Consider the following 13788-nt stretch of genomic DNA (forward strand, 5'->3'; position numbering starts at 1 on the left):
ATTAACTGGCCATAATGAAGACCCAACAGAGCTTAGAGCTTGTTGATGAAAGTGTATTGTGCCCTGAATGCACTCAGATGAATTCATCAAAATGAAAACATCAGGGCATCAATCCATAAGCACACACCCTGTTTCTCATGCTTCCCCAAAGTTGGCAGCAGGAGGTGAGCAATAGCATATACTCATATCTGATGCGGACCCTGTCCTGTGTGCATATTCATTAGTCCATTTTACCCCCACAACACGTCTATGAGGTCAGCACGGTCAGTATCTCCATTTACTAGATAGGCAAATGGAGACATAGAGATAAAGCCACTTGCCTCAAGGCATGGAGCCAAGATTCACACCCAGGTAGCTGGGCTCCTGAGCTCTTATCTGCTATGCAAGGCTGCATCTTAAAATAATATGAGAAAACAGGCCGGGCGTGGTGGCTCAAGCCTGTAATCCCAGCACTTTGGGAGGCCGAGACGGGCGGATCACGAGGTCAGGAGATTGAGACCATCCTGGCGAACACGGTGAAACCCCGTCTCTACTAAAAAATACAAAAAACTAGCCGGGCAAGGTGGCGGGCACCTGTAGTCCAGCTACTTGGGAGGCTGAGGCAGGAGAATGGCGTGAACCCGGGAGGCGGAGCTTGCAGTGAGCTGAGATCTGGCCACTGCACTCTAGCCTGGGCGACAGAGTGAGATTCCGTCTCAAAAAAAAAAAAAAAAAAAATGAGAAAACAAGAAGAATAGGTGTCACGTATTGATATTATTATTTACTACTCTAATAACGACAGCTAACATTCCCTAGGCTCTTAGTCCACGTCAAGCAGTGTGCTCAGCACTGTACAGATGGATCTCAGTCAGTCCCCGCTACAGCTTTTTCCCGCAGTGGGTCCCAGCCTTATCTCCATGGTAGACTGCGGATCAGAGAGATTTAGGCAGCCTGCTGAAGGTCACAAAGCAAGCAAATTGTGAAGCTGGGATGGAAGACCCAGGCTGTGTGACTCCAGAGCCTACAGCCATTGTCACTCACTATGCAGGATGATCCATGCCTCCAGTTCCTCTAAAGCTTTCCTCACTCACACTGGGACAACTTCAAAGGGCCAACTTCTGGCTTCTTCATTAGTGTTTGTTCCAGCATGTCTCAAGTAAAGTAACTAGAGTGACATACATACTAAAAGCCAGCAGAGTTACCGAAATTGTAGTTTTGAGACTTGGGTTTATCCCACCAATGAACAGTCTGAGAAACACTGCTATGGGTTAGAAAGCCAGGGTACCCAGGCTGGGCACATTGGCCCACGCCTGTAATCCCAGCACTTTGGGAGGCTGAGGCAGACAGATCACTTGAGGCCATGAGTTTGAGATCAGCCTAGCCAACAGGTTGAAACCCCACCTCTACTAAAAATACAAAAAATTAGCTAGGTGTGGTGGCACACACCTCTAGTCCCAGCTACTTGGGAGGCAGAGGCACGAAAATCGCTTGAACTCAGGAGGCAGAGGTTGCAGTAAGCTGAGATCATGCCACTGTACTTCAGCCTGGGCGACAGAGTGAGACTCTTATAAATAAAAACAAACAAACAAAAAAAACCAGAAAGCCAGGGTTCCCCAAAATCAACATGGTTCAGCAAAACCTCAGTCAGAAACCACAAAGTTTCACAAAGTCCTATTTATAATACAGAACAAACAAGCAAGAAAAGAGCCAAAAAGAAATACTGACAATACGCCCGCCCCCTCAGAGCTGCTGAGACAGCAGCGGCCCCAACACCTGCCACCCAGGTTCTTGTCTCACCCCTGTCCATCGCAAACTGTGTCAACATCACATATAAATTACTTAAATGCATTGGCTCCCAGATGCTCTCTCTGAAAATGGGCCAGTAAAGTAATGCTCCATCTATTTTAAAAAGAAGCTTAGATAAAATAATCTAAAGGAAGTGCTTTAAGAAGCTTAACTTACAAACAATAAACATTGTTTTGCTTTTTGTGGGTTTTTTGTTTTGTTTTGTTTTTGAAACAGAGTCTTGTTCTGTCACCCAGGCTGGAGTTCAGTGGTGTAATCTTGGCTCACTGCAACCTCCACCTCCTAGGTTCAAGCAATTCTCCTGCCTCAGCCTCCCGAGTAGCTGGGATTACAGGTGCCCACCACCACACCCAGCTAATGTTTATATTTTTCATATTGATGGGGTTTCCCATGTTGGCCAGGCTGGTCTCAAACTCCTGACCTCTGATGATCTGCCCACCTCGGCCTCCCAAGGAGCTGGGATTACAGGCATGAGCCACCACACATTACTTGAGCTACCTTCACAATTAACGTGAAGTCACAGGAGTCAGTGATTTAGGGAAAGGGGTGAGAGTGGCATGAGTCCTCTAGGCAGAGAGAACAGCACATGCAAAAAGTATATCAGATTGCCACTTCCTCACTCCCTGCTCTCCAACGGCCTCCCATTACACTTAAAATCATCAATTCTTACCATGGTTTTAAGGGCCCTATTATGAACTGGCCTTGTCTCATCTCCTATTACTCTCCCCTTTACTTCTGCCCTCTGGACACTCTGGTCTCATTACTGCCCTTAAATATGTCCAGCACATTCGCTTCTCAAAGCCTTTATCCTTACCATTCCCTTTGCCTGGGATGTTCTTCCACCAGATATCTGCAAGCCTTCCTTTATTCATATGTCATCTCTTCAAAAACGTTTTCCCCGATCCCCCTATTTAAAGTACCCCACCATCCTCAGTAAATCTATTTTTCTTTCTAGCACCAACGACACCCGTGTTATACTATATCACATCTTCATGTGTCTGTGCCTTTAATGTCTGTCTCTTTAACTGAAGTGCAAGCTCATGAAGGCAGGGGCTTTGCTACAGGCATTTCTAGCATCTTTAGCTGCACCTAGCATGTGGAAAGGGCTCAATATAGATTTGTTGAATAATTAATGCATTAATGCATCTCCTGAAGGGAAAGAACATGCTCAGAGATACACAGTGCTGTGTGACTGGTCCACAGGATGGAAAGAGATGCAACGGAATATGAGGCTGGAGTAAGTCTGCTTTCTAGAAGGTGTGAGCAACTTTAACTTTTCTTATTGTTATCTTGCCGTCATAACTATCCCATTAAGCAATAACAGTTCTCTGCCAGACATTTTCAATTATAGCTGATCCCTGCCCCACAGTGTGGTTATGCGAATCCTAAGAGATAAGCTGTAGCTAGAGAAAAGTGTTATAGGTACAGTGGCTCACGGCTGTAGTCCCAGTGCTTTGAGAGGCCAAGGTAAGAGGATCACTTGAGGACAGGAGTTTGATATCAGCCTGAACAACATAATGAGATCCTGTCTCTACAAAAAGTTAAAAAAAAAAAAAAAATAGCTGGACGTGGTAGCATAAGTCTGTACTCCTAGCTACTTGGGAGGCTGAGGCAGGAGGATCACTTGAGCCCAGAAATTGAAGGTTACAGTGAACTATGACAATGCCACTGCACTCCAGCCTGGGAGACAGAGTGAGATCCTGTCTTTATAAATAATAATAATAATAATAATAATGTTAATCTTTTTTAATAAAAAAAAGGAAAAGTGTTACAGAATCCACTGGCCTTCATCCATGGAGATGACATGCATGTTTTGGCCAACATAGATTCATTGTTTGAAAGGAACATCGTCGTAACTGAAATACCCAACACCTGCTAGAATTCCACAAAAGGAATTAAGAAATTAAAAGAAAGCAACAAAACAAATGCACATGCTCAAGTAAACAAGTGGAGGTACTGATGGATCCCTTCCATTCAAATTCATGTGAGTCAGAAAGATGAGAGAGTTTCTCCATTTCAATATAGAAAGCAAGTGATAGTAGATTGAGTACAAATTAGGACCTCAAGTGGTGACTATACCACCTCAAGAAACGGAGACAAGAACTGGGACAGAGCGCATAACACAGGAAGGACACAGTCGAGGGTGGCCGTCAGTATTGTACTCATATCTGGAATGGCTATCATCTGTGAGGTCTTACTACACACCAGAGATCCTGAGCTAAATACTTAAGCCTTTTAATTCCCACAACAGCACTAGGAGGTAAGTTCTATTGCTGCTGTCATGTCACTAATGAGGACACTGAGCTTTACAAAGGTAAGGTGACAGGGCTACACTTCAAACTCTGTCTGGCTTTTAACCGTCGTGCCAATTAATCTGACCACTCAGACACCCACCCAGACCCTTACCCCCACCCACTGTAGAACAGGCTGTTTTATGTGACAAATATGTTTTGTTTTTGTTTTAGTTTTGAGATGGTGTCTCACTCTGTCACCCAGGTTGGAGTGCAGAGATGTGATCCCGGCTCACTGCAGCCTCTACCTCCTAGGTTCAAGCGATTCTCCTACCTCAGCCTACTGAGTAGCTGGGATTACAGGCACTCACCACCATGGTGGGCTAATTTTTGTATTTTTAGTGGAGACAGGCTTTCACCATGTTGGCCAGGCTGGTCTTGAACCCCTGACCTACAGTGATCCACCCACCTCGGCCTCCCAAAGTGCTAGGATTACAGGCATAAACCATAGCGCCTGGCCGATAAATATGTGTTTTTCAATTCCCTCAAGTCTTGTAAGGCAGCCAGGGTTACAAAGGAGGTGCCATTGCTTCTGCACCCCTTTTTCTAATGGTTGCCCTGGAAAACTAATTGAGGAAGGCAGGATGGTAAAGAGGCCACAGAAGTAGCAGATAAACCCAGAGATGCCCACTCAGAAGATTCGAGACCCACCAACCAAATACTCCTGTGCTACACTATACTTATCTCTTGAAAGAGCTGAAAGCTTGTTCCTCATAGACATCCTGCTATCTGAAGTTCTCCCACTACTGGTCTCCTGGTCTGACCAATTCCCTTGTTCTTGATGCTGCTTCTCCAGTCACTCACAAGCCTGAACCTCCAATTTACACAACAACAGTATTTAAAAGAAAAAAGGGGGCCAGGCACAGTGGCTCACACCTGCAATGCTAGCACTTTGGGAGTCTGAAGTGGGTAGATCACCTGAGGTCAGGAATTTGAGAAAAGCCTGGCCAACATGGGGAAACCCTGTCTCTACTACAAATACATAAAGTAGCCAGGTGTAGTGGCTCACGCCTGTATTCCCAGCTACTCAGGAGCTGAGGCACGAGAATCACTTGAACCCAGAAGGCAGAGGTTGCAGTGAGCCGAGATCATGCCACTGCACTTCAGCCTGGGCAACAGAGTGAGACTCAGTGCCAAAAAATAAATAAAAATAAGAGAGGAAAAGGGCATCCACATCATTTGATGGTAAACAAAAATTCTGGAGCTTTGTAGAATTGACTTAAATATAGAAAATAAGATTTAAATAAATTCTTTAATAAGAATCTTATGAAATTGACTTATTTTCTGGCAAAGAGAAAGCAAATGGGTGATAGTTTTCTCATATGGAAAAGAACAGTTATGTAACCAGCCCACATGGAAGAGCCATGCTGAAATCAACATAATGAGACTGGCACGGTTCTGCTTCTCTCTAACAGTCAAGATTACAGTGGGGATTTCATGTGGAACGTACTTTTCATACAGCCTCTGTCCCCTCATAAAGGCCTTCACTTCGTTATCCAACGGGAAGGTGCCGTCATCCTTTCTAAAGCGGTAGAAGAGTTTGACATCCTTGAATTCTTTATGCTCATCACACACTGAAACACAATATGCACAGAGAAGCAAATGAGAAAAAAAATCACTCTTATTTAATTACTCGAGTGAAGTATGATGCTAATTAAGAATTATTTCACTACCAAATTCTTCTTGCATGCAAGTATCTACCATATGAGCTAATACATGTAAAAGAGTTACATAGCACTTGGTATAGAGTAAGTCCTCAGTATTTTTAGCTATTATTATCACCATCACCATCACCACCATCATCATCATCATCATCATCGTCTTTAGGAAGGTCACATAATTCAATTCATCAAGCAATCCAGAAACGCTTCTAAAGCATATTGGGGCATGCATCAGCCTCAAAGAATATGAAATCTACTGAGGTAAGGAGAAATGTCAACTGTAATTGGAATATGGTATGATAAGGCTACAGAGGTAAGGACAGAGTGCAATGGGAGCCTAGAGGAAGAGTGCCCAGTGCCCCCGGAACACAGTGACCCAGCTTTGGAAAAAGAGTTTCCCTGAAGAGTTTGCATGTAAGTGGAGACCTGAAGAACAAAGAGAAATTGGGCAAAAAGTGAGGGGAAAGGGCATTCCAAGAGAACGATGACATGTGCAAAGGTCGAGGCCAGGATGAGAGAGTTCAAGAAGACATGTTGGTGAATCTTTATTGAACCCACTGAGAGTAACAGCAAAAACTTGGAAACCACATAAATGCCCACTGAAAAATATATAGTGGCATAATTATACATATGTATTATACAACAGCAAAAATAACAAATAAGACATATACTGTCAACGTGGATGAAGCTCACAGTGTGTTGATCAAGTTGCAAAAGAATAAATGTACACTTCTATAATGAGAGAAAACTTTTAAAACAATATGATGCATTCCTTAAAGATGAATAGACAAAGAGGTATAATCGAAATGCTAGCTGGGCACAGTGACTCACGCCTATAATTCCAGCACTTTGGGAGGCTGAGGTGGGCAGATCACCTGAAGTCAGGAGTTCGAGACCAGCCTGACCAACAGGGTAAAACTCAGTCTCTACTGAAAATACAAAAAAAAAAAAAAAGAAATAACCAAAATGTCTCTTAGAGGGAGGAAGAAAATGAAATCAGGGAGAGGTACAGTAGAGATAAAATAAAGCAAAATGTTTTCTTTCTTAAGTGGGTATGTTCATGAAAAGTTTAGTCCTTCATTTTCTCTCAAGTCACCTTGACTCACCACCTCACTTACCATGGTGAATAATGCCCCGGTCTGCTAATTTCTGCATGAGTTTAATTGCCGTCTCTCTGTCGGAAGCCTCTTTGTGTTCAATCAGCCAGTCAATCAGTTCTTTTGCGACAAAACAGTTTGGGTAGGTCTTGAGATGATGACGTCTATCTTTAATAACCTTTTCTTCATGCAGCCTGAGCCTGAAAGAAAAATTAGCAATTACTTTGGAAATTTTGATGACAGCACAAATTATTAAACCAATCCCAGAGAGTAATAACACAACAGAAGTTCCAAAGGCATGAGAGGGTTATTGAGTATCTTTAGCTCACTTGGTGATTTCCATACTGTCAGAGCTCAAAGGCTCCAGAAAGTGACTCCAGCCTCTGATCTAGATGACAGAGGTAAATATGAGGGTAAAACAATCACAGCCAACCCAGAACTCTCCTGCCACTCCTGAGAGTGAGAAAAGCTCTCCATCCCCTACTCTGTCTCACTCCCTGCTTTTTCTCTCTCCAGTGGGGTTACTATTTCAACCAGCAAACAAAAACCCTATAAATATGCTAAAACAAAGTGCACCCTCTTTATCACAAATTGTTCAGGGCCCACCCTACTTGTAGTCATTCATTCATATTACAAATATTAATGAATGCCTACTACCTGCCTCTTAGGTACTTCTAGGCACTAAAAACATACATCAGGGTGTGGTGGCTCACATCTGTAATCCCAGCACTTTGGGATGTCGAAGCAGGAGGATCACTTGAGGTCAGGAGTTTGAGACCACCCTGGCCAACATGGTGAAAACCTGTCTCTACTAAAAATACAAAAATTAGCCAGGCATGGTAGCAGGTGCCTATAATCCCAGCTACTCAAGAGGCTGAGGCAGGAGAATCACTTGAACCTGGGAAGTGGAGGTTGCAGTGAGCTGAGATTGCACCATTGCACTTCAGCCTAGGCAACAAGAGTGAAACTCCTTCTTAAAATATATACATACACATATATATACATACATATACATATATATATGCATGTTGAACTACTACTAGCCAATCTTGCCATCATAAAGGAAGAACCTGTCTAGAAAGAAATACAACACAGAGCAAAGTGGACCAGATAGATAAGAGATAGAGATAAAAGAGAGAGAGAGAGAGATTACAAACAACCCTGTCTGAGTACCTGAATTCAACACTTCATGAAGTCACCTAACCTGGGTTTAAATTACATGAATCGATACATTCCCTGTGCTTTAGTGAGTTGATTCAGGTATCTGTTACTAATACCAATATTGTCCCAATACATCCTCCAGCTGAATGCCAGCTTGTGGCTCCATGCCACGGAATGTTGCCACAGTGGTGCCTTCAGAGACTACATAAATGGCCAGAGTTATGTACTCTGCACCCAGTGGTTCCACAACTTCCTAGGGTCTGTTTCTCATTCTCCTATCTCCTTCCCTTGTCCTGCTGTGATATGCACCTGTTGTCCTTGTTCCTAAACTCAAGCAGTTCCCCTGATCTGCTATTTCTGTTCTGCCGTGGTCTGCTACGTCATAGTCAGTATTTAGGAGTTAAAATATTTTGAGCAAAAGCCTGATATGAGCATCTATGAAGAAAGAAAATGAGCATTTTGGGCATGGAATTTATGACATCTATTTTGGTCACTCAAAGACTATCTTATATCTTTTATTACTGCTCTTTGGTTGAATGCTAAATAATTAGGAATAAATGTTAATGATGCTTACTTACTGTACAATGTTCTACCATCTGCCAATATTTATTATCTAAAACTTAAGAGTTAAGTCATACTATAGGATTGGCTAGGGAAAGGACATAGCAATGAATCCACTAGTAACAGGGATGAGAATATCAATGATATCAGGAAAATACTAAAGGAGAGGTATCCAATAGACCCAGAAAACATTCTCATAAGACAGTGGTGATAGAGTAGGGCTGCCAGGTTTGGGAAGGAAAAACCAGACAGGAAACCCAGTTAAATTTGAATTTCAGATAAATAGCAAACCATTGTGTAGTAAAAGCATGACCCAAATATTGCATGGGACCTACTTATACTTTAAAAAAACAATTCATAGGTCTGGTGCAGTGGCTCATGCCTGTAAGCCCAGCACTTTGGGAGGCCAAAGCGGGGGGATCACGAGGTCAGGAGATTGAGACCATCGTGGCTAACATGCTGAAACCCTGTCTCTACTAAAACATACAAAAAATTAGCCGGGTGTGGTGGCGGATGCCTGTGGTCCCAGCTACTTGGGAGGCTGAGGCAGGAGAATGGTGTGAACCCAGGAACCAGAGCTTGCAGTGAGCAGAGATCACGCCACTGCACTCCAGCCTGGGCGACAGAGAAAAACTCCGTCACACACACACAAATTCATTATACTGTATCTATAATTCAAATTTTAGTGGGCACTCTGCATTTTCTGACAACCTTATGGGGGATATATTTTATTCAACTTGCAGGTTAGTACATTAAGATTAATATTTTATGTTAAAAAAGAAAGGAACCTACACTGATGCCAGAAGACACTTTGAGTCCTTAGGGCTTCCTCTTCTAGGGAAAGCTAGTTGTGTAATTTTTTTTAGAGCACCTGAATCATCGTGTTTAAGTATTTCAGAAGATACTTCAACCCATGTGCTTGGAGCTAGACTAGCTTTCATTTGCCAAGGACCAGGTAAGAAATGGGAACTGTAAAGATTATAAATTGGTAAAGTTGGTGGAGTGAAACCAAGGCACAGAATCTCCTGTTCTTCATATTAAGGAGAATAATTTAAAAAAAAAAAAAAAAAACAGTAAAAAGAAGTAGCCAGACAAGGAAAAAGAAACCCAAACTCCATAAATGTTTTTAAGTGGCATCCTAAGCAAATTAATGCTGGAACAGAAAACCAATACCACATGTTCTCTTTTCTTTTTTTTTTTTTTTTGAGACGGAGTCTCGCTCTGTCGCCCAGGCTGGAGAGCAGTAGCCAGATCTCAGCTCACTGCAAGCTCCGCCTCCTGGGTTCACGCCATTCTCCTGCCTCAGCCTCCCGAGTAGCTGGGACTACAGGCGCCCGCCACCTCGCCCGGCTAGTTTTTTGTGTTTTTAGTAGAGACGGGGTTTCACGGGGTTAGCCAGGATGGTCTCGATCTCCTGACCTCGTGATCCGCCCGTCTCGGCCTCCCAAAGCGCTGGGATTACAGGCTTGAGCCACCGCGCCCGGCCACATGTTCTCTTTTCTAGAAGGGAGCTAAACATGTGAACACATGAACATCGAGACGGGAACAACAGGCTGGCCGTTGTGGCTCATGACTGTAATCTCAGCACTTTGGGAGGCTGATGCAGGCGGATCACTTGAGGTCAGGAGCTCGAGACCAGCCTGGCCAACATGGTGAAACCCCATCCCTACTAAAAATACAAAAATTAGCCAGGCATGGTGGTGCACGCCTATAATCCCAGCTACTCAGGAGGCTGAGGCAGGAGAATCTCTTGAAACCAGGAGGCAGAGGTTGCAGCAAGCCAAGATCATGCTGCTGTACTCCAGCCTGGGTGACAAGAGCAAAACTCAAAAAACCAAAAAGTAAACAGGCAACAGACCCTGGGGCTGATACGGTTTGACTGTGTCCCCACCCAAATTTCACCTTGAATTGTCATAATCCCCACATGTCAAGGGCAGGGCCAGGTGGAGAAAATTGAATCATGGGGCAGTTTTCCCCATACTGTTCACGTGGTAATGAATAAATCTCGAGATCTGATGGGTTTTTTTGTTGTTGTTTATATTATTTTTGTTTGTTTGTTTTTGAGACGGAGTCTCACTCTGTTGCCCAGGCTGCAGTGCAATGGTGCAATCTTGGCTCACTGCAGTCTCCACCTTCCGTGTTCAAGTAATTATCCTGTCTCAATCCCCGAGTAGTGGGAATTACAGCTGCGCGCCACCACTCCCAGCTAATTTTTTGTATTTTTGGTAGAGACGGGGTTTTGCCATGTTGGCCAGGCTGCTCTCGTACCCCTGACCTCAAGTGACCCACCCACCTCGGCCTCCCAAAGTGTTGTGATTACAGGCATGAGCCACCACATCCAGCCTTGATGTTTTTATAAATGGGAGTTTTGCTGCACAAGTTGTCTTGTCCACCACCATGTAAGAAGTCCTTTTGATCTTCCTTTGCCTTCTGCCATGATTATGAAGCTTCCCCAGCCATGTGAAACTGACAGTCCATTAAACCTCTTTCTTTTATAAATTACCTAGTCTCAGGTATACCTTTATTAACAGCATGAGAATGGACTAATAGAGGGGCCTACTTTAGTGTGGAGGGTGGGTGGAGGGTGAGGATCCAAAAACTACCTGTTGCCTACTATGCTCATTACCTGGATGGCGAAATAACCTGTACGCCAAACCCCTGCGACATGCAGTTTATTCATGTAACAAACCTGCACGTGAATTCCCTGAAGTGAAAATAAAGGTTGGAAAGAAAAGAATAATAAAATAAAAATAACAAACAAACAAAAGGAATCATGACATAATAAAGTGATTTAGGCCTGTATTACAGATAGGGTGGATTAGCCTTAAAATACTCTCTACTCATTGAAATGACCAAAAAAAGGCTTTGTAATTTTTGAAAAAAGGGAAAAGATGAAAAAATAAATAAAGTAGCAGTCAAAAAAACAAACAGGAGATTTTGGAGTGGCAAGGTAAGGTGAGTAGACTCTCATCACCCAGAAGCCTTGTTGCTAAGTCAATGAAATCCTCAAAATTTTCATTAATAACCCCAAAGTTTAAAGAAAAAAAAACCATCAATAACTGAGTTTTCTGTTTTCTGATTAGGAGACAGTTGAAATGGCTGATGGAGAAAGATAGGTGCAATGAAGGAAATGAAGAACTAGACCTTTTCTCTAACAGTGAAGCCTCCCAAGCTCAATAATAAATTTGGGGACCATTGCAGCAGCCAAAATATCCCTCCATAGCAGTGAGATCCATCTCTGACTACATGAAATGAACGCTAGGACAGGAAGTTGAACAAAACATCAGAAGCAAGACTCTCTCCTTTCCATCACCAGGAGCCCTTAAGCTGTAAAACAGTGGAACAAATAATTAGCTATCAAATTTAGCTCAGAGGGGAAAATGACATTCTGAGATGACTTAGGAAGGCGCTAAGGAGATGTCACCTGTCTTTATTTCCGAGCACAGATAGAGTATGGACAGATTGAAAGCATGGACAGAACTGTCTGCATTAAGCATAAACATCATGGGAAAAAGCAAACCACTAGGTGATAATGTGAAGCAAAAATAAATAATACCAAAAAAAAAAAGAAAGAAAGAAAGAAAGAAAAAAGAAAAGAAAGGAAAAACAGAGGGAAGGGAAAAAGAGCATTCAGCAGATAAGAAGAACTCTGTCTGAAAGAAAACACAATTCAAGAAACAGACAATTTCCTTAAAGTGTTCTGAACTATAAAAAATTTAAAAACAATTTCAAAAGAACATAAAGTCGGGAAAATAAGGACTCAAAGATAAAATAATTATGAAGAGGGAGATACACATCTTGGAAAATAAATGAATGTCACAGAGTTTATCAAGCAAATTATAAACTGTCAGGACAAATAAATCACATAGCTGAAAAATGAAATTCTTCTTGAAAAAATACTTTGATAAAACAAAGAAGAAAAAGCAATTAAAGCAGATAGGCTGGGCATGGTGGCTCACACGTATAATCCCAGGACTTTGAGAGGCCGAGGCAGGAGGATCACTTGACCTCAGGAGTTCAAACGAGCCTGGGCAACATGGCAAAACCCTGTCTCTACAAAAATACAAAAATTAGCTGGGTGTTGTGGCACACACCTGTAATCCCAGCTATTTGGGTGGCTGAAGTGGGAGCATCATTTGAGCCTGGGAGGCGGAAGTTGCAGTGAGCCAAGATCATGCCACTGCACTCCAGCCTGGGCACCACAGAGAGACCTCATCTCAAAAATAAATAAATACATACATACATACATATACAGCAGACAGAAATTAATAGACATGGAGATTTTTTAAGCCACTAAATTAATTTACAATATTACCTCAATATATATAATAAGTCTAAACAAAACCAACTAAAATAGCCTCTAGCACACAGCTCCAGGGAAGTCCTATGTGATCTTTAGAACAAAATAGGTGGCAGGAGTATTTCCCAGCAAGCCAACAAGGTTCAGTTCTTCCTTTTGACAACCAGGCCATGTTCTGGGATGGTGTTTCAGGAAGTGCAGACCCACCAACTCTTCCTGGGTCTGAAGTACTTCCTGGGGAGAAGCACTGCACACTATCCCTACTGTCCCACCACGGCCTGCTACATTTCCACTCCACACAGATTTGTTCATTTCCGACTATCACAGATTTCACCTCAAAATGTCAGTTCTGAGGATAATGAGAAAAACGGGATTAGGAATACAAAGACTTGGTTCTCACCCTGGTGCTGCCAGTAACTCTATAACCTCTGAGCATCAGAGTTTTTACTGGTAAAATGAAGATAATTTTACGCATCTATGTGCTAGGGACAGTTTGAACTGCTTTATGGGCATTAATCCTCACAACAACTCCCTGAGGCCGTCAATTCTAAAACCACAAGTGATACCTATGTAGAGTTGTAATTATTAGTAATAAAAACTAAGCAGCAGCTTTAAAAAAAAAACAACAAGTGTACATAGGGTGTGCTAAAGTCATCACATGAATCCTTCTAATTAATTCAGTGACAACGACACTGAGTAATTTGTTTAACATGCTCAGAGTGGCAGAATGCAAAATATTAATTCTTAGATGCGATGTCTGTCAGGAATCCAAGAATAATGAAGACCAATTTACTTAGAAATTAAAATGTGGAAGAACAAGCTACTGTGTAATTTGGTATATATAGTAGGAGGAGGAATATATTATGAGCCAAGAGATTTAGCTGCTGTAAACTTTCCAATCTAATCTAAAAGAATTATTAGGTAGTATTTAT

The 13788-nt window shown here is 42.4% G+C and overlaps 1 protein-coding gene across 2 annotated transcripts in view; it reads right to left on the reverse strand.

The window, feature by feature from the left end:
• Positions 1-13788, reverse strand: part of DEPTOR (DEP domain containing MTOR-interacting protein) — a 210112-nt gene that overhangs the window by 146498 nt on the left and 49826 nt on the right. Inside the window, exons 2-3 of one of the 2 annotated variants that reach the window (XM_011941063.1) lie at positions 6856-7034; positions 5527-5650 (exon numbers count right to left, since the gene is read on the reverse strand). The exons of the other annotated variant lie outside the window; for it this stretch is intronic. Of the exons in view, the coding sequence (XP_011796453.1) occupies positions 5527-5650; positions 6856-7034 (303 nt within the window). The remainder of the gene's footprint in view (positions 1-5526; positions 5651-6855; positions 7035-13788) is intronic. 2 annotated transcript variants of the gene reach the window in all.

This window comes from Colobus angolensis, unplaced genomic scaffold (genome assembly GCF_000951035.1).
Source record: "Colobus angolensis palliatus isolate OR3802 unplaced genomic scaffold, Cang.pa_1.0 Scaffold198, whole genome shotgun sequence".
NCBI lineage: Eukaryota > Metazoa > Chordata > Mammalia > Primates > Cercopithecidae > Colobus > Colobus angolensis.